General features: G+C 39.3%; 1 protein-coding gene across 3 annotated transcripts in view; it reads right to left on the bottom strand.

Moving 5' to 3' along the window:
* Positions 1-4990: 4990 nt before the first annotated feature.
* WEE2 (WEE2 oocyte meiosis inhibiting kinase) overlaps positions 4991-25758 on the bottom strand; it is a 29063-nt gene continuing 8295 nt past the window's right edge. Inside the window, exons 3-11 of one of the 3 annotated variants that reach the window (XM_023250639.2) lie at positions 24268-24319; positions 21309-21481; positions 19558-19679; positions 14250-14396; positions 13518-13625; positions 13289-13374; positions 12386-12556; positions 10591-10733; positions 5005-6389 (exon numbers count right to left, since the gene is read on the bottom strand). In XM_023250639.2, coding sequence (XP_023106407.2) covers positions 6233-6389; positions 10591-10733; positions 12386-12556; positions 13289-13374; positions 13518-13625; positions 14250-14396; positions 19558-19679; positions 21309-21481; positions 24268-24319 — 1159 coding nt within the window. In that variant the 3' untranslated portion in view covers positions 5005-6232. Of the gene's footprint in view, positions 6390-10590; positions 10734-12385; positions 12557-13288; positions 13375-13517; positions 13626-14249; positions 14397-19557; positions 19680-21308; positions 21482-24267; positions 24320-25758 lie in introns of all 3 variants that reach the window. The other 2 variants (XM_023250640.2, XM_045052863.1) reach the window with 2 other exon arrangements.

Raw genomic sequence — 25758 nt, 5'->3', positions numbered from 1 at the left:
TCTGTGGTGTGCGTCTGTAGAAATGCTCCGGCTAGCGCCGCGGAAAGCAAGCCTCCTTAATGCGGTAGTTCCGGGAGATTTTTTTTTTCCGGCGGGAGCAGAGAAGCAACGCCGCTGGGTGGTGAGTGGAGCTGATTTGAAGTTTCTAATGAAACGAAATTATTTGACAACCTTCCCAGCTTGGACCAGGAGGGGGCGAGTTAGACGAAACAAAGGATGGCTGGTTCCTGGGAAAGACTGGAAAGGTCCAGGCCTGCTAAAGCAGTAAGGAAACCAGAAAAGTAGAGCAGGAGCTGAGAGCGAAAAATTTAGGGGGTGACAAAAAATTGGCAACCAAAATAATATTTCAAGAAGACAAAATTAATGCAAAAAATCAGTGGTGAACAAAAAAGCCAAAATTTTAATTAAGCACAAGATCTGAGCCACGTTGGATCTGAGGCACGAGAAAAAATGGGTGCACCGATACACGTTTTTACATATTAAAAAAAAAAAAAAATCCCAGAGCATTAAAGTACTTGAAGAAATATGGAAAATTTGAAAGGTAGATATATTAAAACTCACAACACTATTTTAACTTTAAATATTTTATTTATACCAAAAACAGAAGTTACAGTAGTTTTACTGACCTTAATAGAAGTAAATTGATCAATAGTATTTACAAAATCTACTTCTTTGCTTATCTGACTTCCAATTGCAGGAATTGCCATGTCTGATGATTTTTCTTGACCAAGTTGCAAACTTAGTTTTAGTTAACTTCAGCTTACTGATCTTGTGGGGTTTTTTTTTTTTAATTCTGATATTTTGTTCATTGTGGATTTTTTTCATTAATTTTAATATTTTTAAAATATTGCATTAAAGTGTCCTTGATCTTGATTGCTGTGTTTCTTAGCACCCTTAAATTTTGCCTCCTTCACTCTAATCTTGACTCTGCTTAGGAAGAAGTTATGGGGGCCCCACAGGTTGCAGGATACAGGCCTCTCCTCTGCTGGTCCTGGTACTGTCCAACTTCTAGAAAATGAAGGTATCCTCCAGATCATTCTTTTTTTTTTCTTAATGTTTATTTATTTTTGATAGAGACAGAGACAGAATGCAACTGGGTTAGAACAGAGAGAGAGGGAGACACAGAAGCAGAAGCAGGCTCCAGGCTCTGAGCTGTCAGCACAGAGCCCGATGCGGGGCTCGAACTCACAAACCGTGAGATCATGACCTGAGCCGAAGTCGGACGCTCAACTGACTAAGCCACGCAGGTGCCCCCCTCCAGATCATTCTAACAAGCAAATCACCTTCTTGGGATCCTACTTGAATCCTCCATTGGCCCATTTTTGGCCTTAAAGGAGAAAATAATAGTTGGCATATTCTAGATGTTTATCTCCCATGTTACCTTTTTTACCATTTTATTTCAATGTTTAGCTCCTGAAACAGCATGTTATACTGCCTTCAGGCCTTGCACAGACATTGATCATCCTACACCCCACCACCTATGTTACTACTGCCAGTGCCTTCCAATGATTTCCTATTTAAAAATCTCAACTTCTACTTGAACGGTTGAGTCAAATGAAAAACTAAATTCATCCTTTCCTCCAAAGCCAATTTTTCCCTTCTAAGCTATTTGTTTATTTTAATGGTACCAACATTCTCCCAGACTTGAACTTTGGAATCATCTTTAAAAAACGTCTCCCTGATCACCTACATGCATTTGTCTATATCCACTCACTTAGCCCTATAAGTTATTTCATTATTCCACTGACATCTCCCTCTTTCTATTTGCACATACTTTTGAGTGAGGAGTATGAAAAAGGTTGTTTCAAATTAAAAAGCAGAAAGGGTGTCTGGGTGGCTCAGTCAGTTAAGCATCCAATTCTTGATTTGGGCTCCCGTCATGGTCTCATATTTCATGAGTTCGAGCCCTACATTGAGCTCTGTGCTGGCAGTGTGGAGCCTGCTTGGGATTCTCTCTCCCTTTCTCTCTCTGCCCCTCCCCTATGGGCACTCGCATGTTCTCTTTCTCTCAAAATAAATAATTTTAAGAAAGGGTCACACCAGTTAAAAACAGACAGCCTTGGGCAAACTCATAACTTTATAAATAACATCTTAATCTACATAAATAGCATGTTAAGCTAATCTCAGTTCTCACACAGGATTTACCAATACACATGCTCCTTAGACTGTTGGAACAGTTGTAAGTGCTTCTACTTTCCTTTTTCTTGATAAGCAAAAACATTAAAATGTATAAAATATACAATGTCATGGACGAATGGAGATAAAGCATTTTCCTGTTTTCTACTCGATCTTCCTTCCCCACAACAAATCCTCCAGCATTGCTTTGCTCTCACTGTCCTCAGGGTCTGAAATGCCCTTCTCCATACTTTCAAAATTTTCTACTCAAATAAAATCCTTACTTTGTTCTCGCATTTCACTTTCTTTACACACAGCTTATCTTGTGTTATAATTTAGATGACCATGAAGGTGCCTCCTCTTCCCCAGTGACTGTGAGTTATTAGAGGACAGGGACCTTGTGAATATCTTGTCAAAAATCATGCTTTAAATCAAGGAGAGGCTTTAAAAGGGTTCTGGTCACAGGCCAGAACAAAGAAATAGGAAGAAAAAATAGAAAGAATGCAAAAGGATGTTTAAGTAAGCCTGAAATTAGAAAACTAAAAACAAACAACAAAAAAATCAGGGACCTGGAAGAATGGCTGAATGCATTTTCATAATAGAGATACCCCTTCAAGAATCTCCAGTTTGCATAATTGGAGACTTTATCGTTCATCCATGGACCCAGAAAGGGCCTTCTCAGTGCTGAAAAGTATTGACAGATAACATTGCAGCTTTAATCAGCTCCCATTACCCCCGGCAGTAGTGGAATAATCAAGGGCTCTCATCCTTTGCAGAGCTAGCTGAGAAAGAGAAGTATCTCATAGATGCCCAAGGCCACAAAGTTATCTTTGGCCATGCCTTTTTTTCCCCTCTAAATTAGAAAAAGTCTCAGCTATGAGCAGCTATGAGTGGTAGAGATTAAGGCTGGTAATGCTTTATCACAGATAGGAAGCTTTGGACAATATTATTGCTGTAGAAAAACATTTTTTTGGAATTTTTAATCAGGTTTTCACTTTGCTTCTAAATCAGTTTTTCTCTAGCCTCATGATAATGGTTGGAAAATTACAGCACTTCCTATCTAAATGGATTACTAGCATCTATTTTAAAGTGGCTCAAAAGCAATTTTAGCAATACTTCAGTTATTAGTTATTATGGCTATGTTTTGTTAAATCATTTTTAAAAAATCAACCTGACAATTTTTATGTAAATCAGGATCGAAATTATGGTTAATATAGAGATAAAAAAGTTAACCATTCAGGCTGAAATTCTAACCTTTATCTTTCAATGTTCATCTTTGTAGAGCTTTAGATGAATGGCTTCTATAAACTGATACATATGTTAGAGCTTAGTGAAGTATAATAGTATTCCTTTAACTATAAGTCTCAAGATTATCTGTTGGCAGCTTAATGTCAGTGTGTGTTTAAAAATATCTATAGTTCTCAAAAAAAAATTAAAAAAAATAATTTAAAAAATGGGGCGCCTGGGTGGCGCAGTCGGTTAAGCGTCCGACTTCAGCCAGGTCACGATCTCGCGGTCCGTGAGTTCGAGCCCCGCGTCGGGCTCTGGGCTGATGGCTCAGAGCCTGGAGCCTGTTTCTGATTCTGTGTCTCCCTCTCTCTCTGCCCCTCCCCCGTTCATGCTCTGTCTCTCTCTGTCCCAAAAATAAATAAAAACGTTGAAGAAAAAAAAAATTTAAAAAGAATATCTATAGTTCTCAACAATAGCCAAATTATGGAAAGAGCCTAAATGTCCATCAACTGATGAATGGATAAAGAAATTGTGGTTTATGTGCACAATGGAGTACTACGTGGCAATGAGAAAGAATGAAATATGGCCCTTTGTAGCAACATGGATGGAACTGGAGAGTGTGATGCTAAGTGAAATAAGCCATACAGAGAAAGACAGATACCATATGGTTTCACTCTTATGTGGATCCTGAGAATCTTAACAGAAACCCATGGGGGAAGGGGAAAAAAAAAAAAAAAGAGGTTAGAGTGGGAGAGAGCCAAAGCATAAGAGACTCTTAAAAACCAAGAATAAATTGAGGGTTGATGGGGGGTGGGAGGGAGGGGAGGATGGGTGATGGGTATTGAGGAGGGCACCTTTTGGGATGAGCATTGGGTGTTGTATGGAAACCAATTCGACAATAAACTTCATATATTGAAAATAAATAAATATATAATAAATAAATAAATAAAAATAAAAAATAAAATAAAAGAATATCTATAGTAAAGCACCATATTTATATCCTAAAATATTTAACTTTAATATTGGCAGTGCAATGATGTTAATACTTGATCATTAGTTCCCCAGGTTATCTTGTGATCTCTGTGCGGAAACAGAACTTCAGGACTGAGAATGCAGCTTCTTACTGAGGCAAGGGGTAAACTTAAACCTCCGACTGAACTGGAAGGGATTAAATCGCTAGCCCAGTGAAGACCCAGTCCCACTCACACTCAGCAGTGTCTATGCAACTACCTGCTGATTTAGTAGCTTTGTGGTGCTGTGGAAACCGCCCCCCCTCGTCCTCCTTCCCCCATCCAGGCCATTCAGGTGCTAACAGGGGCTCTGAGGAACAGGGTAGAGGAGGGGCTATAGACCTTGATAGTTCTACTTATCAGTGCTGAGAAGAACTCTGGTCTATGCATTGCATATTCATAATAATATACCTTTTTCTAAATCACAAATTGTAGTTGACCCCACACTATACTGCAAGGGATATGGCCAGGGTCAGAGAAGCAAGAGATACATTAACTCCATTTAAAAACCTTGAATAAAGATTAGATTTCTTTAAATGGCAATGGGCAATACACAGCAATTTACCCCACTTAACTGCATGGAAATAATTGCAACTCCAAGACAGAAGAAATAATGGTATGATGGTTTATTCAGTTTTTAAAAATTTCTTAATTTGCTTTTTAAAATGCAAGGGAAAGAAGGATGTAAGGCAGCAAAAAAAAAAAAAAAAAAAAAAAGCCTGCAAACCATTAACAAGCTACCTTTATTAGTAGGACACACTAGAAGTTATCAGTGCCTTTATGACCAACATTATTTTATATATCAGAGCTTGACCATTATTAGCTTTGGGGTCCACAAATCTGGGCCTTGCAGCCAAGACCTGTTACTACCAACCTACTGATTCACCTATCTACTCATGAAATGATTTCCAACAGAAATTTCACTCTTTGTTAATTACATGTCACAAAGAAGAGTGCTTCACCCATATTTGGCTTTGGACAAGATAAAAACCTTTATTTACAAATGTTCCATTCCTTTAAAAATATATACAGAGAAAAGAATTTCAATTAAAATATGATAAAATCATAGGAAACAAAGCCAAATTCTGATAAAAACCAAGAAGAAATTGGTGACCCCCAGAAAATCAAAACCAGTCATAACTGGATTAGGGCAAACAGTTTGAAGGAGAACAGCCACACTACATTTTCCTCAAACCCTTTACCCAGCGGTTTGTACCATAAGTTAATAGCCAGTTCAGAAATTACAAGTTCTCTAGTCTTATTTCTGCCCACCTCACAGAATGGTGAAGTCACTTTTTTAATAAATATAATACCAGAATAAGGGATGGTCTTCACTAAAAGAATAGAGCAGGAAAATCACTTGCTCAAAGTGGCTGAGAATTCTTTTAGGAATGCCAGAATTTACCCTGAGAAGCATTGTTGAAATACATGCACATTTTATTATAAGCTGTTAACCTCAACTCAAAACAAAATTATACCCCTTTCTACATGCAGGGAGCGTCCTGTTCCTTGGGAGGCAGTCAGCTACCACAGCCCCGCAGTCCACAGGCTGTGCCGAGGGCCTTGCTCCCTCTTGTTTAGTTCAGAGACACATGCTTTCCCATTAGGCATGAATGTGAAACGTGACCGTGGTGACGTGGCCTTGGGAATATAACCGAGAAGAGAAATGGCTGCCCATGATTGTACCTGGCACCACCACTAATACGAGGCTTACTAGCTTTAGGATCTTGGCAGTGAATGCTAAATTATGAGTAGCTTTTGAAATCTTTGGGCATTCAAGTTGGTTAATCTCCCCATTTGTAAGAGGAAGATGGACGCAGTCAATATCTATTTCTGGAAGCTATAAGTCAGAAGGAGGGTTGGTGTGAAGGGAGTTCTTATGGGGAAGACTTCCCACAGGTGAAGCTGGAAGACTTTGCACTTTTTCCTCCCACCAGGCGTTTGGTGCTTCTTGGTCCTGTGGGGGTCCCAGAGACCCCAGGGTCACCATGTTCTTCCTGGGGGGAACAGGCCTGCTGAGCTTCTCTCAGTTCCCTGGCAATTAAAAGGGGAAAAAACATATTACTTGATCCTAAATTAAAGAGAATATCAAAACCAACATATAGATTTTTCTTTTTATTTCAGTATTTATAGAAGCAAGCCTGAGCTATACACGGAAGAGAAACTTAGCTCCTGTGATTATCTTTAAAAATAGCTAGTACACACATGCCACGACACGTGCCAGATTAGGTTTCTTAAATCCTACTGATTGGGATATAAAGGATGTTTAAAATTTTAAAAAATAAAAACCAGATAAAGACACCACTAAAAAGGACTATAAGCCAGTATCTCTAACATAGAGGCAAAAATTCCCAGTTAAATACTAGCAAAACAAATTCAACAATACATTAAAAAAATCATTCACCACAATCAAGTGAGATTTATTCCTGGGTTGTGAGGGTGGTTCAGTATTTGCAAATCAATCAATGAGATATATCACATCAGTAAGAGAAAGGGTAAGTACCATATGATCCTTTCAGTAAATGCAGAAAAAGCACTTGACAAAGTACAACATCGATCATGGTAAAAACCCTCAACAAAGTTTAAAGGCAACATATCTCAACATAATAAAGGCCATCAGTGGAAAACCACCGTTAACATCATCTTTAATGGGAAAAAACTGAGAGCTCTCCCCCTAAGATCAGGAACAAAACAAGGATGTCCACTCTCACCATTTTTATTTAACATAGTACAAGAAGTCCTAGCCACAGCAATCAGACAACAAAAAGAAATAAAAGGAATCCAAATCAGTAAGGAAGAAGTAAAACTTGTACTATTTGCATATGACATGATACCATGATACTCTATATAGAAAACCTGAAGGATGCCACCAAAACAAAAACAAAAACAAAAACAAACAAACAAAAAAAAAACACGCCAGAACTGATAAACAAAGTCAGTAAAGTCACAGGATACAAAATCAATATGCAGAAATTTGTTGCATTTCTATACACCAACAATGAAGCAACAGAAAGAGAAATCAAGGAATTGATCCCATTTAAATTGCATCAAAAACCATAAGATACCTAGGAATAAACCTAACCAAAGAGGTGAAAGATCTTTACTCTGAAAACTATAAAACAGTGATGAAAGAAATTGAAGACAACACAAAGAAATGGAAACACATTCCATGCCCATGGATTGGAAGAACAAATACTGTTAAATATTTCACATTTTTCACATTTTTTCATTTTTCACAGAACTATAACAGAGAATCCTAAGATTTGTATGGAACCACAGAAGACCCCAAATAGCCAAAGCAAAAGAAAAGAAAATCTGGAGGCATCACAATTCCAGATTTCAAGTTATATCACAAAACTATAGTAATTAAAACAGTATGATACCGGCATAAAAATAGACACACAAGTCAATGGAACAGAATGGAAAATGCAGAAATAAGCCCAAAATTATATGGTCAGTTAATCTTCAACAAAGCAGGAGAGAATATCCAATGGGAAAAAGACAGTCTCTTCAACAAATGGTAATGGGAAAACTGGACAGAACATTCAAAAGAATGAAACTGGACCACCTATTACACCATACGCAAAAATAAATTTGAAATGGATTAAGGACCTAAATTTGAGACCTGAAACCATAACAATCCTAGAAGAGAACACAGGCAGTAACTTCTTTGACATCAACCATAGCAACTTCTTACTAGATAGGTCTCCTGGGGCAACGGAAACAAAAGCAAAAATAAACTATTGGGACTTCATCAAAATAAAAAGCATCTGCACAATGAAGGAAATGATCAACAAAACTGAAAGGCAACCTACTGAATAGGAGAAGGTATTTGCAAATTACATATCTGATAAAGGATTTATATATTTCAAAAATATATAAAGAATAGGAGTCAACACCCCAAAAACAAATATTCCATTTAAAAATGGGCAGAAGATGTGAACAGACATTTCTCCAAAGAAGACATCCAGATGGCCAACAGACTAATTAAAACATGCTCATCATCACTTATCAGGGAAATGCAAATCAAACCTACAATGAGACATCACCTCACACCAGTCAGAATGGCTAAAATCAAAAATACAGGAAATAAATGTTGGTGAGGGTGTGGAGAAAAAGGAACTTTCTTGCACTGTTGGTGGGAATGCAAATTGGTGCAGCCACTCTAAAATACAGTATGGAGGTTCCTCAAAAAGTTAAAAATAGAACTACCTTATGACTCAGCAATTGCATTACTAGGTATTTACCCGAAGAATACAAGAACACCAATTGAAAGGGGTACATGCCCCCTATATTTATAGCAGCACTATCTACAATAGCCAAATTATGGGAGCAGTCCAAGTATCCATTGATAAATGAATGAATAAAGAAGATGTGGTATATATATATATATATATATATATATATATATATATATATATATATATATATATATATTGGAATATTATTCAACCATAAAAAGGAATAAAATCTTGCCATTTGTGACAATATGAATGGAGCTAGATGGTATAATGCTAAGTGAAATAAGTCAGTCAGAGAAAGATAAATACCATATGATTTCACTCATGTAAAATTTAAGAAACATAACAAAGCAGCAAAGGGAAAAAATAAGAGAGAAACAAACCGAGAAACGGACTCTTAATTATAGAGAACAAACTGATGGTTATCAGGTGGTAAGGGAATGGGTCAAAAAGATGATGGGGGTTAAATAGTACTCTTGTCTCAATGAGCACAGGGTGATGTATGGAAGTGTTAAATTACTTATATTGTACACCTGAAACTAATATCTGACACTGTTAACTAACTGGAATTAAAACAAAACATTTTAAAAGGAAAGAAAGAAAGAAAACATGAAAAAAATTTTAAATAAGGAAACAACCCTACTGGCTATATATGAAAACTGCAGGGGTCTGTGAAGCACAACGCATGGGTCGAATCTGGCCCACCACCTGTTCGTTGGAACTCAGCCATACCCATTTGTTTATGTATTGTCTGTGGCTGCTTTCACATTACTACAACAGAGCTGAGTCACTGCAGCAAAGATAGTATGCCCCACAAAGCATAAAATATTTACTCTCTAGCTCCTTCCAGAAAAGTTTCCAATCCTTGGTCTAGATAATTTCAAGAAGGCATCTGCCCCATCTCTGTGGTAGGCCCCCATTACTGTGATGTCTAACGACAGTCACCTGTGCCTCCATAGCTGGTTTTCACAGAAGGTGCACACTACACTTACATACATAATACAAACATATATGTGAATATATATACGTATATATAAGAATATAAGTATTTTTATTTTATTTATTAGCTAGGAAAAATGGAATCCAAAACTAGAGCAAAAAAATATCAAGTTGCTTATTCGCAAGAATCCCTGACTAAAGGCTTGGTGTCTCCACAACATTGCCAAAAAATCACTTGGGGGACTTTTAAAGTTTATCATTTCAAGATGGATTGTATATCCAAAAGAAGTTGGATTTCTAAGTTTATTTCAAACAAGGACCATTTTTCATCTTTTATATTTCCAGCAGTGCATAACGTATGCAATAATCACTTAAAAATGCCTTCAGAACTCTGCTCAAACACCAGTGCCTGACCTTTATACTAACCCCATCCTATCTAATTAATTAATTCCCATTTGTTTAATGAAAGAATAGATTAATGAATGCATGTGTGAATACAAGCTTACGTGAATATGTGATCAGACTGCTTCCTTTGGATTGGAGAAATACTTCTTAACATGTACCAAGACAATGTGTCTGCCTGCCCTTGAAATGTAATGGATTTGTTAAATGGGTCTCTTCCGACCTTAACTATAGGTATCTTCACTGGGTGATCATTCACCAGTTACTTGAACCCCTAATTGTCACACAGCATCCCACTAAGAGTTCTTTGCTGGTTGTATTTCCTTGTATTCCTCACTTTGCTTCCTTTGCATTAATGGGAATTTTCTCTCTCAAGGAGTCTAATCACAGTCTCCCAGCCCCAGGCTACAAAGGGCCTCATGCTGCTCATATCTTTGTGAAGAGGGGCCTATGTATTTTAATGTTGGGTTCCACTTGAGTCCAGAGAAGACACACCAGAGCAGTCATATCACTGTACATAGTACACAAAGAGATTCTTTCTAAACTCCAGCATCCAAAATCTACCTTTCCAGAGGTGCCCGTGCAAGTCTCGATCTCAAGGTTGTGAGTTCAAGTCCACATTGGGCCTAGAGCTTACTCAAAAAAACCTCTACCTTTCCAGTGTGGCTGTCTTGAACTTTTCCAAGTTAAGCTGATGCTGGAGCTCTTCTGCTTTCCCAAGGGAGGGCCGGAGAACTCGACTTCTGGCCAGAGCTGCTGCAGACGGTCTCTCCCTTGGGTCAGGGTGGATCATGTTCTGTTGGTGTTAGACCAAAAGGAAGGAAATAGAAGCTTCTTCACTGCTGGGAGAATCTCCCTACCCAAGCCAGCTGCGCCCAACCTCTGCTGGGGAGTTTTGTGAAACTGCTTTTAACTTTGCGGGGGAAGAAATAAGTGAGAACTTAGCTCCACCGAAGATGGGAGGATCTTCTCTACACTCTGCATCAGTCATCCACACCTTTGACCTGCCTTTAAGTATCCTATTTTGGAGCTGGTTGGGTGATTAACCAATCTAATGCCTTAATTTTAAATGGGAAGACACTGAGGTCCTGAGATAAAAAGTGGCTTGTTCAAGTTACTGATGGGACCAAGACTAAAACCGAGGTCACCCAACTCCTAGTTCAGTTTGCTTTCTACCACAATATGCTCCTTTTCACTTAAAACTAAGGCTACCCCACCATGGCCGTATTCCTACAGCATTCATCTTCAGGTAAAGGGTGTCTGTAACCTAAAATGGCTTGAATACAGTAGAAAATAGCTAATTGTTTACAGCAATTAGCAATGTTGTATAATGGAGAAAACACTGAACCTTCCATTTGGGAACCAATGTTCAGAGGCAGCTCCACCATTTACTAAGTAGCCTTGAGCAAGTCACTTAACTTTGCTGAAACTCACTTCCCCTTTTTTGATATTTGGGAGAACAACATTCACCTACTGGAGTATTGTGAGAATTACATGAATTAACATACATGTATTATTAGCACACTGGGCCAGCACTGAAGTACTCAGTATGGATCAACTAAGTCTAAGAGCAATTCACACATAGAAATAGATGATTAGGCTTGCACTAAAGTCCACTGTGAGCAAGGTTTGCCTATTCGGAAGAAGACAAGTTTGTAACTAAATTTCAAGTTTTCAGGTGAACTATGAAACTTACATTTAATCGCCAAGAGTAGATGTCTCTAAAGCTGTTTTAGGAATTCTAACCAATCCTGTTCTTTAAGCCATGAAGTCTTATGTATACATTTTTTTTTCTTAGTATAATTCTAAACTTCTCAACAGTGTATTTTTTTGTACCTCTGTTTCAACATAACAGCTTCCTTTCCTTGTCCCTCCACATACTCAGATACCATGGAGTTCAAGTAACACATAAATTCCTGAACTGACATTATGCCTTTTTCTAATAGTGCATGTGATTGGTGGTGGTGTCCGTCATTCATCAATAAGGTAGCTTATGTTTTCTTCTATACACTCAAAATTCAAAATTTTTTTGTAGTCTCACCACTTCAGTGACAACAGTTAAAACCCTAAATTAAGAGCAAAAAGACCTAAGTTTGATTTTAGAGTGAATCAATTATCAAAGATGAGAATACAAGTCCAGGAACTGCTCTGAGCCTTGGTTTCCTGAATTTCCCACCTTAACAGTGTTGTTGGGAAGGACAGAGAAAAAAAAAAATGTAACAGGATTTTAAACTGGAATATAAAAGGCTTTATGATATCCTCTAAGTTTTCTTGAGAAACTTTCGGTCTGTCCTATCTATGTCTTTCCTGGTCTTCGGGATCATGATTCCTTTTTTCCTCTGTCAGTGGCACTACCAGCATCTGCTTTCCTCTTTCCCCACCTCCTGGCCATTACATTTTTTAAAAATAGACATTTCTATCTTCTCTTGATCTCATAAGAGATGCCACCTTGAGTAGAATGCAAAATTCTTCTGAGAGTTCCTGAGGAAGGTCTGGAAGGTTACCCTCACGGATATGATGCCACATGGCACCATTGCTGGGTAACGACTCTGCTCCGGCAGCCACTGCAATTGTTAATCCCAAGGCAAATATGTCTGCCTTGGGAAGGTGCCGATAATCCTTCAAAACAGAAGACGGGAAAGCCAGTTAGTTTGCTAAGTGAATTGAGTGTAGATCAGGACAACGGGTGAGAGAGATTACTGAGTACGTAGGAGCTTAAACAGACACAATGGGCAAGGTCACATCTGGTGTGGCTAGTGGTTTATTTCTAGAGAAGACAAAGGATACGGTGCAAATCCACCTGATTCACACCGCTGTGCCCTGACGAGTTTAAGGCAGAATCTTAGCGTCATTTTGTTCTGTCAGGCTCAAAGAGACTCCAAGCATAGATTAACTGGTCGCAGATGTGATCATCCTGGAAGGAGTTAAATCCTTCCTAGCCCTGACTCTGCAGACATCCTGGAAGGTAGACAATAACCAAAGCTCATTTCACCAGAGCTGGTGGTGCTATCAAAAGGATGATAGCCTGATAAAGATGGGTTGAACCAATAAAGGCTTCCTTTCTACTAGGGAATTCATGAGTTTAGGAAGTCTAAGAAAGACTAGAAACAGTAAAGGAACTTTATAAAGAACAGTAAAACCAGTGATTAATCCATGATTGAACCAGCTTTGCTCGTGCTTTTTTTTTTTTTAATTTCTTTCTTATCCTCAGTCTCAATTCTGAATAGGAAAAGAGATAATGTAAAGTTTAATTATAAATATATACTTTTCATTTCTTGTTCTGTGAACCTTCATTTGAGAGTCAAAGGATTCAGTGAATTATAAAATGCCCTCTGCTTGCCTGATCTTTACCTCGTGTAAAATCTCATTAGCCAGGAAGCGACTATCTCCCTCCTCTACCTTTGGTTCGTTTATTGATGTCACGTGACCCAAGTCACCTAAAAAAAAGAAAAGAAAAGAAGAAGAAGAAAAAGAAACAGAGCCCTTTACAAGCATGTCTTTAAAACTGGAATAAATGGGATTCATCAGTATAAATTTTGTAGGATGATAATATACAGGTCAGGATTTAAGGCAGACTCACCAATTTTATATATCACATTGGCAGAGAGAAACCAATCAGCTTCATTTTCAATCTCTTCTGGGGCTACAGGAGAATCACTTTGCATCTTATGACAAATGAAGATGTTACCTAAATAAATACAGAATTAATGTAAGTAATGACTCCTAAGCTTTTTTACCCCCAAAGAGTCTTTTCTGTATTTGACATTTTGGCCACCCTCCTTTCCTCCTCTTCTGAGTTCGTGTAACAAGACTACCAAGGTTTCTTATCTTCCATGGAATCTCTGAACAACTCAGTGGTTAAGAATACCTATTTTAAGTGAAACTGACCTCAGACACACCCCATCCTCTGAAGAGGCTGGTGGCTTCAAAACAAAGAAAGAAGCCCCTGAAGATGGTAACATTTCTCTGAGTTTCACATTATTGAGTGTCAAAACCATTGATTTCTGTTCACTTTAGTCGGTGCTGAATTAGAAAGAGTATATACAACAGCAGTCGAACACATTCAGGATGTAGCCAATATTTTCATACTTTGGCTTTACTACCTGGGAAAAAGTCTTTTCTCTGTCCCCTGACCCTGGACGGGGGGCATGGATAAAGCTGTTTGACTAAGATTTTCAGGGAAACACATGAAAGAAAGAAATTTTGCCAGAAAACCGCATCTTCAACACTTAGTAGGTACACAGACAACAATTCTGACACAGTGGGGAAAGAACTAAATCTGGCCAAAGGAGCAGAGGGGAGCCATACTGACTAGGTTTGATGTCCAGATGCACCATGCCAGAGTTGTGGATGTACTTAAGCCCAAGGGAAATCTGCAGAAGGATGTCCTTGAGTTTCGGCTCTTGGAAATGATCGCCAGACTTTGTGTTTTCAGATATAGCAGCCTGCAAACTCCCACCTAGGAAAGAACAACAGAGAGCAGCCCCACAGAATGGAGAAAAGGTATGAATCTTAATAGATGGAAGCATAGTAAACATTCAGTAAATTCCTCATGAATGAGTTCAGTCCAACAAATCTAGATTATTGTCTAGATAACAGTAATATCTGCCTCCCTGTCTGTCTATACCACAGACATATTGGAAAGAATTACAGGACTTTGAAAGAAAAAAATAAAGTGCCGTAGCCCAGGTATCCAGTATGTGGTGACATTGCCTTGAGTATGCCCTGCCCCAACTAACATTTTAAAAGTGTTACCTGATTATTAAGCAGAAGGCCAATCAAGCCTGGACAGATGGCTGCTATTAGCATTGATGATTAGTTCAGAGTCCAGCTAGTAATTATAGGCCACTAGTAACTTTAATGTAATGAGTTTGAAGTTTAACTTCAATATACACCTAAATCCTTTTTGAGCCACAGTATTTGCACATCCACTATAGACTCTTAGTTTATCATTGTTATCAGTAAAAAATAAGGTCTGGACTCATGTGACCCCCCCATCCCCCGCCACTGCCGATCTTGGGTGCCCCATCCTAAGGATTTAGAATGCTTCTGAACCCTTTATGTTGTTAATCTGCATTCATTGGCAGCCTCTTCAGTTAAATTGTAGAGTCCTGGGTCTCCCTGGCAGTTAGAACTCCAGCCCTCAAGTATGTGTCAGAACAACAGGATCTAAGATACTAATGGTTTTTAGGAAATCCATATTTTAAAGTATCCTATGTAGTATTCAGTTTAAAGATTGATCTTTCGGGGCGCCTGGGTGGCGCAGTCAGTTAAGCGTCCGACTTCAGCCAGGTCACGATCTCGCGGTCCGTGAGTTCGAGCCCCGCGTCGGGCTCTGGGCTGATGGCTCAGAGCCTGGAGCCTGTTTCTGATTCTGTGTCTCCCTCTCTCTCTGCCCCTCCCCCGTTCATGCTCTGTCTCTCTCTGTCCCAAAAATAAATAAACGTTGAAAAAAAAAAGATTGATCTTTCATGTTAAAATAATTCAGTTAAGAAGGAAGAAGAGTTTCAGCCCTTTCCAGAAACACAAAGAGGGCTAAAGTAAAGGGTGTGTCTTTTTCCTGGGAATCTTCTTAAAAAAAGATTGTATGTTCTATAGATGGCCTTAGCTAGAAAGGAAGAGTATGTTGAAGCTTATTAAGACCAAAGCCACCTCAAGTCTGTTTGCAGATGAAGTTGTGAGGTGTGCCAAAGAGAAGGAAGCCTGTATCCAAGGCCCCCATGTCTACTGGAATTCATTTCCCGCTAGACTGGGTGTTCATCCGAGATCCCCATCTTATCCAGCCTCACTTTCTCAAGGTCTCGCATGCACTCTGCACATATTCTGGACTGAAGGTCTATCCTGGCAACAGAGGCAAAGGAAAGACAAAGACAAGGAGCCCATAAAAGGTATGCGAAGAAAGAAGCACCCTAGCGGCACTTAGCAACCTTTTAATGTGGTCTTCTAGATTATAAGCAGAGATATTGCTGATTCCTGGAGAGCTACGGGTGTTTAGTAAGGGTAACTAGACCAGTGCCAGCAGCACTTTTAATTACTTAGCTTAGAAGCCCTGCAGGTAATATTCAGGTTAGCCAAGTAATAAAACAACAGTAAAAGTTACTGGAGAGCATTTATGCAAAGGTATCAGGATATCTTTATTTTGCTACAGCTAAAGCCGATGGTCTCCCTCTTATCGAGGAGCATAATTAACTGTTCTTTGCCAAACAGTGTTAAGGAAGTCTGTGTGTATAGACAGAGCAATACTGAATGAACGATAAACCTCATCCCTCCTAATCTCAGCTATACCGGAGCCTTAACTCCATAACCCAAGATGCCATCTGGAGATAATACTGTAACTGACAGGATTGTGCCCTAGGAGGAAACAGCCAGCCCCTGGACAGCTCTTCTCAAACCATCTTGGTGAGATGAGTTGCCAAATTCTTTTCTTTAGATAAAATAAAGATATTTCCCCCACTTGGCTGAGGGAAAAAGGAAACTTAAGAAAAACAGATCTATGTTTTTCTGTCTGCTTATGAAACCTGACAGACACTAAAACAAATAGCAAATGCCTTCCAACACTGAAATGTAAACAGCAGACCAACAGGATATTCTGTTCGTACATTTGTATTCTCAAAATCTTGATTTTATGTTGCTCTCTACAACACAAGCATATTTTCCTGCTGGTAAAGTTATTCCTTGTTTGGTGGGAAAATATAACCAATATATGGTGTTCCACAGATGGTGCAGACTTCTGGGTACCACATCACTAGAACAAGGGGAGCACGCTCTGTAAAACTTCAGTGACAGAAGACGTCACAAGAAAATACTGCCTCTAGCGAGAGGTTAATCGTTCCATCCTGAATAGTTTGGAATCCTGGTGGTTGCACAATCGATCTACTGCTGGAAAGCCTTCAGATTTCAGAGGCTGACCCACAGGTGACGGGTAGGGGATCTTGGCAAGGGTGAGGGTGGAAGAAGGAACATTTGATTGGTTTAGAATTTAGGAGGGACAGTAGGGGAAATCAGTTAACTGCTGGTCTCTGCTAGTTATGATGTACATTATCTAAAACATCCAATTTATAATCTGAGTAAACCATAACTCTACATGCTCTAGCCTGACTGCTTTGACAGGCTGGGGGTACAGAGCTAAGGGTGGCAGGCATGAGGAGGAAGAGGTGAGAAAGAGGGAGAGACAGAGGATAGAAGGAGAAAGGAGTAGAAGGAATCAGGCACTAGCTACTCTGCTACCTTTCAAATACTTTGGACTTAACTCTCCTTTATTTAGAGCCACAGGGCAGAGTCTCAACATGGATTATCCATAACTACAAACAAGACAAGTATAAGGGTGTGCTTTATTTTCCGTGATCAGTTCACATTTGAAAGCAATGTATGTGAATTACATTTTGATAAATCAGAACTACATTTTAATTGGCAAGGACACAGTGAAGTTAGTGGACCACCATGGCAAACAGACAATGATTCCTCTTCATCTATCACATCTTCTTGAAAATCTGCTGCCTGGAAACATCCAAAAGCCCTCTGTATTCCTCCCACACTTGACTCTGCTGATCTTACTTCCTGTTATAGGGTCACCTTAGTCCCATCAGTCTCCTTACCATCTGCTAGGTCAGACCCATCCCCAATGTCATGCCCTTTGCCTGCTTGCTGTTCCTCTAATAGATGTCTTCTTTGCTCTTCCTTAAACTCTGGTAATCCTTCTGCAAAGTCTCTTTCAAGTCTTACCTCCTTTTTGAGATTTTCTTGGGCTACTCTAGTAACAACTGTTTCTGAGTTCTCAATCTCTATCAGGTTTTGACGATGTGCTAGCATTTGATGTAGGTTATTCCGATTTTTCAAAATAAGAAGTATTACTATCTCCTAAGTAGATATTACTATCTCTTTACTCAGTGGGATTGACATCCCAGAGATCACATAACTGGTATGCAGTATAGCTGGGTTTTAGACCCACTCCTGCCTGACTTTAAAGCCCAGGCCCATCCCACCACACTGTGCTGCCTCTTGCTCAAATTCGTCTTCTCTGAATGCTTTTTATCCATAGCTGTACCACCTGGTTTTGCACCAAATGGTCTCATGTGGATTCACTGTAAGCGAGCAAGTGGAATAAAGCTCCTCAAAAGACTTTTCTCACTCTCTGGTACAGCTCACCCTAGAACTTAACAGAATGACATGCCTGTAGAAGGTATTCAAATGTTGCAAAGAACTAGAAGAGGACTTGTAACAAGAACCATCACTCCACCTTATTCTTTTTCGAACATTTGAAATCTTTAAAATGCCCTAAATCAGGTTAAATTTGTTTTGTTTGACTTTCTTGGTTAATTTTTATGACTTGCCATTATCTTTGTTAGTAGTTGAAAGTCATGAAAATAAAACCAATCTTGGGGGATGGGAAGGGCAAGAATAGGGAATCTCAGGTTACAGTAAGGAGGAATTAGGAAGAAAAGTCTCAACATCTCAATCACAAGGAAAGGGTCCATTTTTTATCCTGAAGAGACTATTAGAAAAAGGGATTTTCCCTTTTTAGAGGAAAAAAAAGTTCACAGTTAAGACTACAAGGAAATCAGGCTCTAAGGAAACAGTAAGAGAAATGCCATTAATTTGCATCATATGTGTGCTGTTTTCTGTTTCTAGTGTTTCATAATATTGTTTACTTAACCTGCTTGTAGATATAATGATAAAGTTTTGTCAACTGTCCTCAAAAGTCAGGCTGTGCTTACATACTCAGGGCTATCTGGTGGCTACTAAAATTACTCAAAGACTGTGCTATTAGAGAAACTTCAGCATAGGTGTACATGTTGTGGGGGAGGGGAGCAGGTTTGAGAGGGGTGCCATTATCCAATATTGCCATGGCCAGAATATAGATCACCACTCGTAAAAGGATGTCAAGCTTCTATTTAATTTGGGAGCATTTTCCTATTTTACCACTGAACATTTTGATGAAAAATATCTGAGAATAATAATATGTAAAGATACCGCTAGGTCACCCCTTTAATCACAGAGTAGAAATACGTTAGGCCAAAGGACTACATTTTGCGATGTAAGTAGCCCAGAAAAAAAGTTTGACCAGTTATTTGTGTATGTGTGGTCCTGAAAGACCTGCGAGAATAATCTGAAGTCACTGCGTTTCATTCCCAGCGCTCACCCCATGCTCTTCCTCTGGTGAGAACACTAAGCCTCAAAGGTAACAATCCTCAAAGTCAGGAATCCGCTTGAAAATTAATCAAAAGTTGGCTGTGTAAGTTTACCACCCGCTCCCCCAAAATGGTATAGAGTATGACTTGCTTCTCTAAGAATACCTAGGAAATGGTAAGAGGAGGATGATTTACCATTCAAACCAGTGGGGTAAAGGTTTCTAAGTATTGAGTAAAGTGTGAGGGGATTAATAGCTTCTGGGTGTCAGCCACACATCAGCTCTGAAAAAAATATGAAATAGTATAAACCTGAAATTCCTTTTCAATGCAACTTCGTGTCTCCTGCTCTCTGGTTCCAAGCAAAACTGTAGTACAGACTTTTTAAGTAGGACTCTGCTACACGTGGCATAAACTACAAGGGGGAGGCAAAGATTTTTTTCCTGGGGACTAAAAGTTCATCTCCCTCTCCACCATGATAGTCCATATACTTACCGTTGCAGTATTCATTCTGAATGATCATGTGGTCATCTTCTGCCCATGCGGAGTAGTAACGTACCACATGGGGATGATGCCCAAGCACTGCATGAGCGTAAACTTCATGCAAAGCCAAACTCCTAACAGACAGACAAGCATCAAGAAAAATGAATCAATATACACACAAATGTTTCTCAAAGACAAGATATGAGGCGTTATTTTTTTTTCAATGTTTATTTCTTTTTGAGAAAGAGAGAGAGAGAGCAAGCAGGGAAGGGGCAGAGAGAGAAGGAGACACAGAATTGGAAGCAGGCTCCATCCAGGCTCTGCACTGTCAACACAGAGTCCAACGTGGGGCTTGAACCCACAGACTGTGAGATCATGACCGGAGCCAAAGTCAGACGCTTAACCAATGAGCCACCCAAGTGCTCCATGATATGAGGCATTATTAACAGTGGCAGAACGTTGAGTGCTCATTGCTTGCTTACTATTTTACCTCATTTAATTGTCATGACTACTCAGTAAGATATAGTGGCAAGGATGAAGGCTTTAGAAAGCTCAGTGACTAGCCCAAAGTCAAGCTGGTGATAGTAGACCTAAGACCAGAACCTTGGTCATCCATGGTGTTTGTTTGTTTGTTTGTTTGTTTGTTTTCATTGAACATGGCATATGTAAAGAGGAGTCTTGGGTTGCTATTATATCAATGGCAGACATGCTTTGAGTCTTAATTTCACTGTATCACAATTTAAAAAAATATATTGATGGGCTTAACAAGAGGCCCACCATAGACTTGATGAAGGATATTGTGATGGGTCCTCTGTCTTCTCTGTGAAGGCTAGAAAGTCATAATATTGCACTCAGCCAATATGATATAGTCATAGGGACAGTCTTGGGGACTGCCAATATTCATGATTCATTATGGAATAGGAAATCCAACACAAAAAAGTAGCATGTGGTACTAGATGAATTTCAGTATAAAAATGAAGAATTCTAAGGCCCATAATTTCAGATTCAGCAAATTAAGCATTACATCCCCACAGTTCACAAAATACATTGGCTGAATCTGGAAATATTTGTTTTCCTTGTAAAAGGAAGAACTTTTGAACAATTAGTTCTGAGAATGAAATTTAAATTTTTCTTAATTTCTCACTTGTAGTCTTCAAAACATTGATTTCAATAGTCATAATGAATTTAGTAATGAATTCATTGTTAATACAAAGTGGAGATAACCAATGAGTTAACATTAACTTCCTACTTGGCAATATTTCTAATGAATGAAACAGGAAGAAAATCCATAAATCTATTCATTTAAGAAAAAGCAGTAAGACCAGTAGTAAAAGCCTCAAGAACCATGAAAAAAACGCAACATGATTGTTCCCAAATGATAATGGTACATTTTAGGAAATAACTTATCTCTGACTTGGAAAATTCAGAAAAGTTATAAATGTGAGACCACATACAATGGAGGGGGTAGCAATGGGTAGGTTTTTAATGACATCAGTGCCATTATTTAAAATGTTTTGGGGCACCTGGATGGCTCAGTCAGTTAAGTGTTCAATTCTTGGTTTCAGCTCAGGTCATGATCTCATGAGGCTCTGTGCTGGCAGCCTGGAGCCTGCTTGGGATTCTCTCTCTACCCCCCTCAATCCCCTCCCCAATTCATGCTGTCTCTGTCTATAAATAAACAAATAAACAAAATGAAATGTTTTAACAAGAAACAACTTTCCAAATCCAAGTTTATACTTCTAGTACATTTCAAAGGTACTTACTCATTTGATGATCCTGCAAAAGGTTTCATGGAACGTTTTATTGCATAAACACATCCATCCAGCCTCTTAATACACTTGTACACTGTACCAAATTCACCAACTCCAATTTTTTCTACCTCCAAGAATTCTTTCTCGTAGCGGGAAGCCATGTTGGTTTCTCGTAGAACACATCTCTGAAATATTTTATTAAAAAATTAAAATAATTCTAACATATTACGAGCAATAAATTTAAGGCATATTCCTAAATTTCTCTAAGTTTTCAAAAAGACTTTCAAAGCAAATCTATTGGATTTTGTCTCTGTGTATTTTTTTTTAATTTGTTTATTTTTGAGAGGCAGAGCTCAAGCACGGGAGGGACAGAGAGAGGAGGAGACATAGAATCTGAAGCAGGCTCCAGGCTCTGAGCAAGCAGTCAGCACAGAGCCTGCATCACAGGGTTCGAACTCACAAACTGTGAGATCATGACCTGAGCTGAAGTCGGATGCTCAACCGACTGAGCCACCCAAGTACCTCTCTGTGTCAGTATTCATAGTAGCAAGAACCTCCCAATTGCCGACTACTTTCTTTGTACTCTTTATAACCATCTATACAACTCTGTACTTGCATTGTTTAATGTTTTTTAAATTTCTTTGGGGGTTTTTAAATTTTTATTTTATTTTTTAATTTACATCCAAGTTAGTCAGCATATAGTTCAATAATGATTTCAGGAGTAGATTCCAGTGATTCATCCCCTATGTATAACACCCAGTGCTCATCCCATCAAGTGTCCTCCTTAATGCCCCTTGCCCATTTAGCCTATCTCTTCACCTACAACCACTACAGCAACCCTCAGTTTGCTCTCTGTATTTAAGAGTCTCTTATATTTTGTCCCCCTCCCTGTTTTTATATTATTTTTGCTTCCCTTCCCTTATGTTCATCTGTTTTGTATCTTAAATTCCACCTGTGAGTGATGTACTGGCATCTTTTAATAGGTTAGGTCTTTTTCTAGGTTATTTCTGTTGTCTGGAATATTCTTCTTCTCATTATGTTTTTAGAGGGGACACACCTGCTCACAGAAGAGCTACTGTCCTCAGCTGAGAGAATGGCTGGGATCTGGGTGGAACATGTTAAGGGGTAGCGGGGGGAAGGACACCACCCTCTGACTCCTGTCTACTTGTCTCACACTCTGGCTGCTAATACTTTCATCTCAAGTTGAGTAAACTTATTTGTGTTCAATTTGCCTCCTCAAAAATCTTAGTCTGGAGAACAAAATTAGCGGATCGATTACCTCAGTTTATAAGCTCAGGTATAGCTCAGGTATAGCTTAGGATCTCAGCTTCCTGGCTCACTAGCACTGTCACCTGTTGCCCAGCTAGTAAGTAACCCTAGACACATCACTGAACTCCTTTATTAGGTTTCTCATCTAAAGTAAAGTGAGGATGATAGCAACTACTCTTCCGGGTTCTTTTTAAGTATCACATGAGAAGACGTGTGCATGTGTGCCTGTGTGTGTAACTTAGTTCAAAGCCAAGCACACAGTAAATTCTCAGTAAATGATAGCTAAGATGACAGAAAATCTCCACAAATTTATATGAATCTCAATCTGAACTGATTTATCTCCAAGAAGTCCTGATTTTTCAATGTCCCCATTAGCAAGAATTTTTTCATCTAGCTTTGAGTTTAAGCCTTCTTGACTCCAACTACCTCTTCATTTCAACAAACAATGCCAATCAGTCTCCATTACCAAGATCTAGATTTTTCATTGCCTTTGGCCAATCTCAAGTTCTCTTTTCTCCATACCTGGAGTTTCTACAGCTACCAGCCCTCTCTCCATCTCTTCAAATGGTAACAAATTTTGTAATCAAAAATAGTAATCGTTGGGGCGCCTGGGTGGCCCAGTCGGTTGAGCATCCGACTTCAGCTCAGGTCATGATCTCACGGTCCATAGGTTCGAGCCCCATGTCAGGCTCTGTGCTGACAGCTCAGAAGCCTGGAGCCTGCTTCGGGTTCTGTGTCTCCCTCTCTCTCTGCCCCTCCCCCACTCACGTTCTATCTCTGTCTCTCAAAAATGAATAAGCATTAAAAAAAATTTTTAAAAACAGTAATCGTTTTTGCAAAATGATACCATAGAATCAGACACACCTAATTATCTCCCGCAAGGAAGCCAAACTTCTGGTCAGAGGCTTCAAGGCCTTCTACCAATTGCTCACCCACTATACCTTCCCAGCCCCATCTCAGACACCAAATAAGCCAGCTTACTATCCACATCAGTCCCCAACCTCAAGCCCTCCCCCTCTTGTATACTGAATATTGAACATAGGCACGTTTTCATGTTATAAACATCTTAATGGCAATTTAAAATTCCACTTTAAAATATAATTTATTTGGCCATATTTTTATTGGACATTTAGGAGGGTGTGGTTTTTTGCTTTTTGGGTTTTTTTTTTTTTGGCTATTACAGTTAAGGCTGCGGTACACATCTCTGCTGATAACATTTATAGTATTATTTTCTTAGGCTAGGTTATAAAATGAGGGATGCTACATCAAAAGTTGTGAACACTATTTAAAAATCAATAGGTACAGACACATTTAAGAGCTAAAATTTTACATTTAAACTTCCAGCTTTATGCCATTTTTCTCTGTCCTGTTTTTCCATTTTGGGGGGCCTTAAATATCTTGAATTTTCCCTTCACTTCTGTACCTCCATGAATATAGAATTTTTCCCGAAATCAAAGATAGAAGCAGTAGCCATTAATTTAAAAACACTCCAAGGTAATGATTCAGCAATATGCAGGTCAGACACTGTCTGATAAAGTAAGAACTAAGCAAAGAATATAGACCCTGATGAAGAGTCCAGATAAATTCAGTTGCAAGGCACATTTGTAAATCTATGAAGTTAGGGGTGGGGGTGGGGGGAGAGAGAGAGGTGATAGGACGAAGTGACAGAGTCATGACAGCTGGAACAGAGAACTGTGCTCACCTTGGCAGGCAGCCCTGGTTCTACATCGCTTTCCCCTGGACCAGCTTCCCCACTTAAAAAAAGAATAACAAAAAGAAATGATATCGATGTAGGATTAGCAGTATAGAGCTTGATACTATACTAGGTTCTGGGGCTCTAAGAGTGAATAAGACCATTCCTTTTCCCCTTCAGTTTTTATTTGGGGACAGGGATAAATAGAAAATTTCAACATAAGACACTAGGAAATGAACAAGATATCAAGGGATACTATAGGCAGCACCCAAATCATGATGTCACGAATAAAAGTCTTTCCCAAAAGAGAATGAGTTTCCAAGCTAAGTTTCCAAGAATGAGTAGGAATCTGCTAAGGGGCAGGAGTGGGGTTCTAGGCAAACAGAGCAGTGCTGAAGAGTGGAGGAGAGAGTGCACAGAACATGTGACACTAAGCACTCTTCCCTGCCTCACTTCCCCTCCAACACCCACCTCCCCTGAACCTGGCCTTGCACTAGGTTCGCAGGCAGACCATCGGTGTAGCAGAATAAGCTCTCACACTGGCTAAGAGATTTTCAGCCGAAGTCTCTGACAGACCCTCTCTTTGGCCTGAGCACTTGCATTCAGGATCTCTAAGCAAGATTTCAATTACTACATCAGCCAGCTCTAGATTTTTCTTCTGCAGAAGTACAGGGTAGAAATGGCAAATGGAGGATGACATAACACTCATGGAAACAAACTGATGCTGGACCTTTGTGACTTAAGTTTAATAGTACATTCTAATACTTCATAAAATAACAACACCACAATAAGGAAGGGAGAAAAGTACTTTCGCAGAAGCACTGAGAGATGTTACTCAAGTATCCCCACTTTCATTGCAGGAAATTCAAATTAATGGTGTTTTCTGGCTAGCTGCAGTGAGAGGTGAGTCCATTAATTCTGATGGTTTGTAAAGAATCCTCAAGAGCTAAAACCAATTCTGGGTAACAAGAGTGGGCCTGTGTACTTGTGCTAAAGTTCCATTTACTTAAGATCCAGGAGATAGTACGGAGACAACCTATTCTGGCCACAAAGCTGGTTAATACAGAGTCACTGATTCCAAAAGAAATATCTCAACCTAACATTAAATGCTCTGTGTACTTCACATGGTTAGCTGTGCATTTATTTAGCTGAGTACATATGAACACAAATGACTGACCCATTTTAGAGGCACTTCCATTCTGTAAAAAGGAAGCCTTGAAGAGACATGGTCAAGAAATGTCCCTGAGTAATCTGCACAATCCTCATCTGGACAATTTCTACCATTCAGCGGCTTTGTGGAGCATGCAATTTGGCTTTCCATTCTTAGCACCTCCAAAAGCAACACTATCTTTTTTCTCAGTAGCCGATCTGCCATCACCTGTGGAAAAGTTCAAATCCTTGCTCCATAGCCCCAAGTCACACAAGCTAGACTTGAAGCAGTAGTAAAGGGTGAGCTAGACCTTAAAGGGTGAGCTACACGTTCCCCGGGGCTAGCCTTCT

Source organism: Felis catus, chromosome A2 (genome assembly GCF_018350175.1).
Source record: "Felis catus isolate Fca126 chromosome A2, F.catus_Fca126_mat1.0, whole genome shotgun sequence".
In the NCBI taxonomy this organism is placed as follows: Eukaryota; Metazoa; Chordata; class Mammalia; order Carnivora; family Felidae; genus Felis; species Felis catus.
The sequence above is the reverse complement of the archived record's forward strand: the minus strand, read 5'-3'. Positions and strand labels throughout refer to the sequence as shown.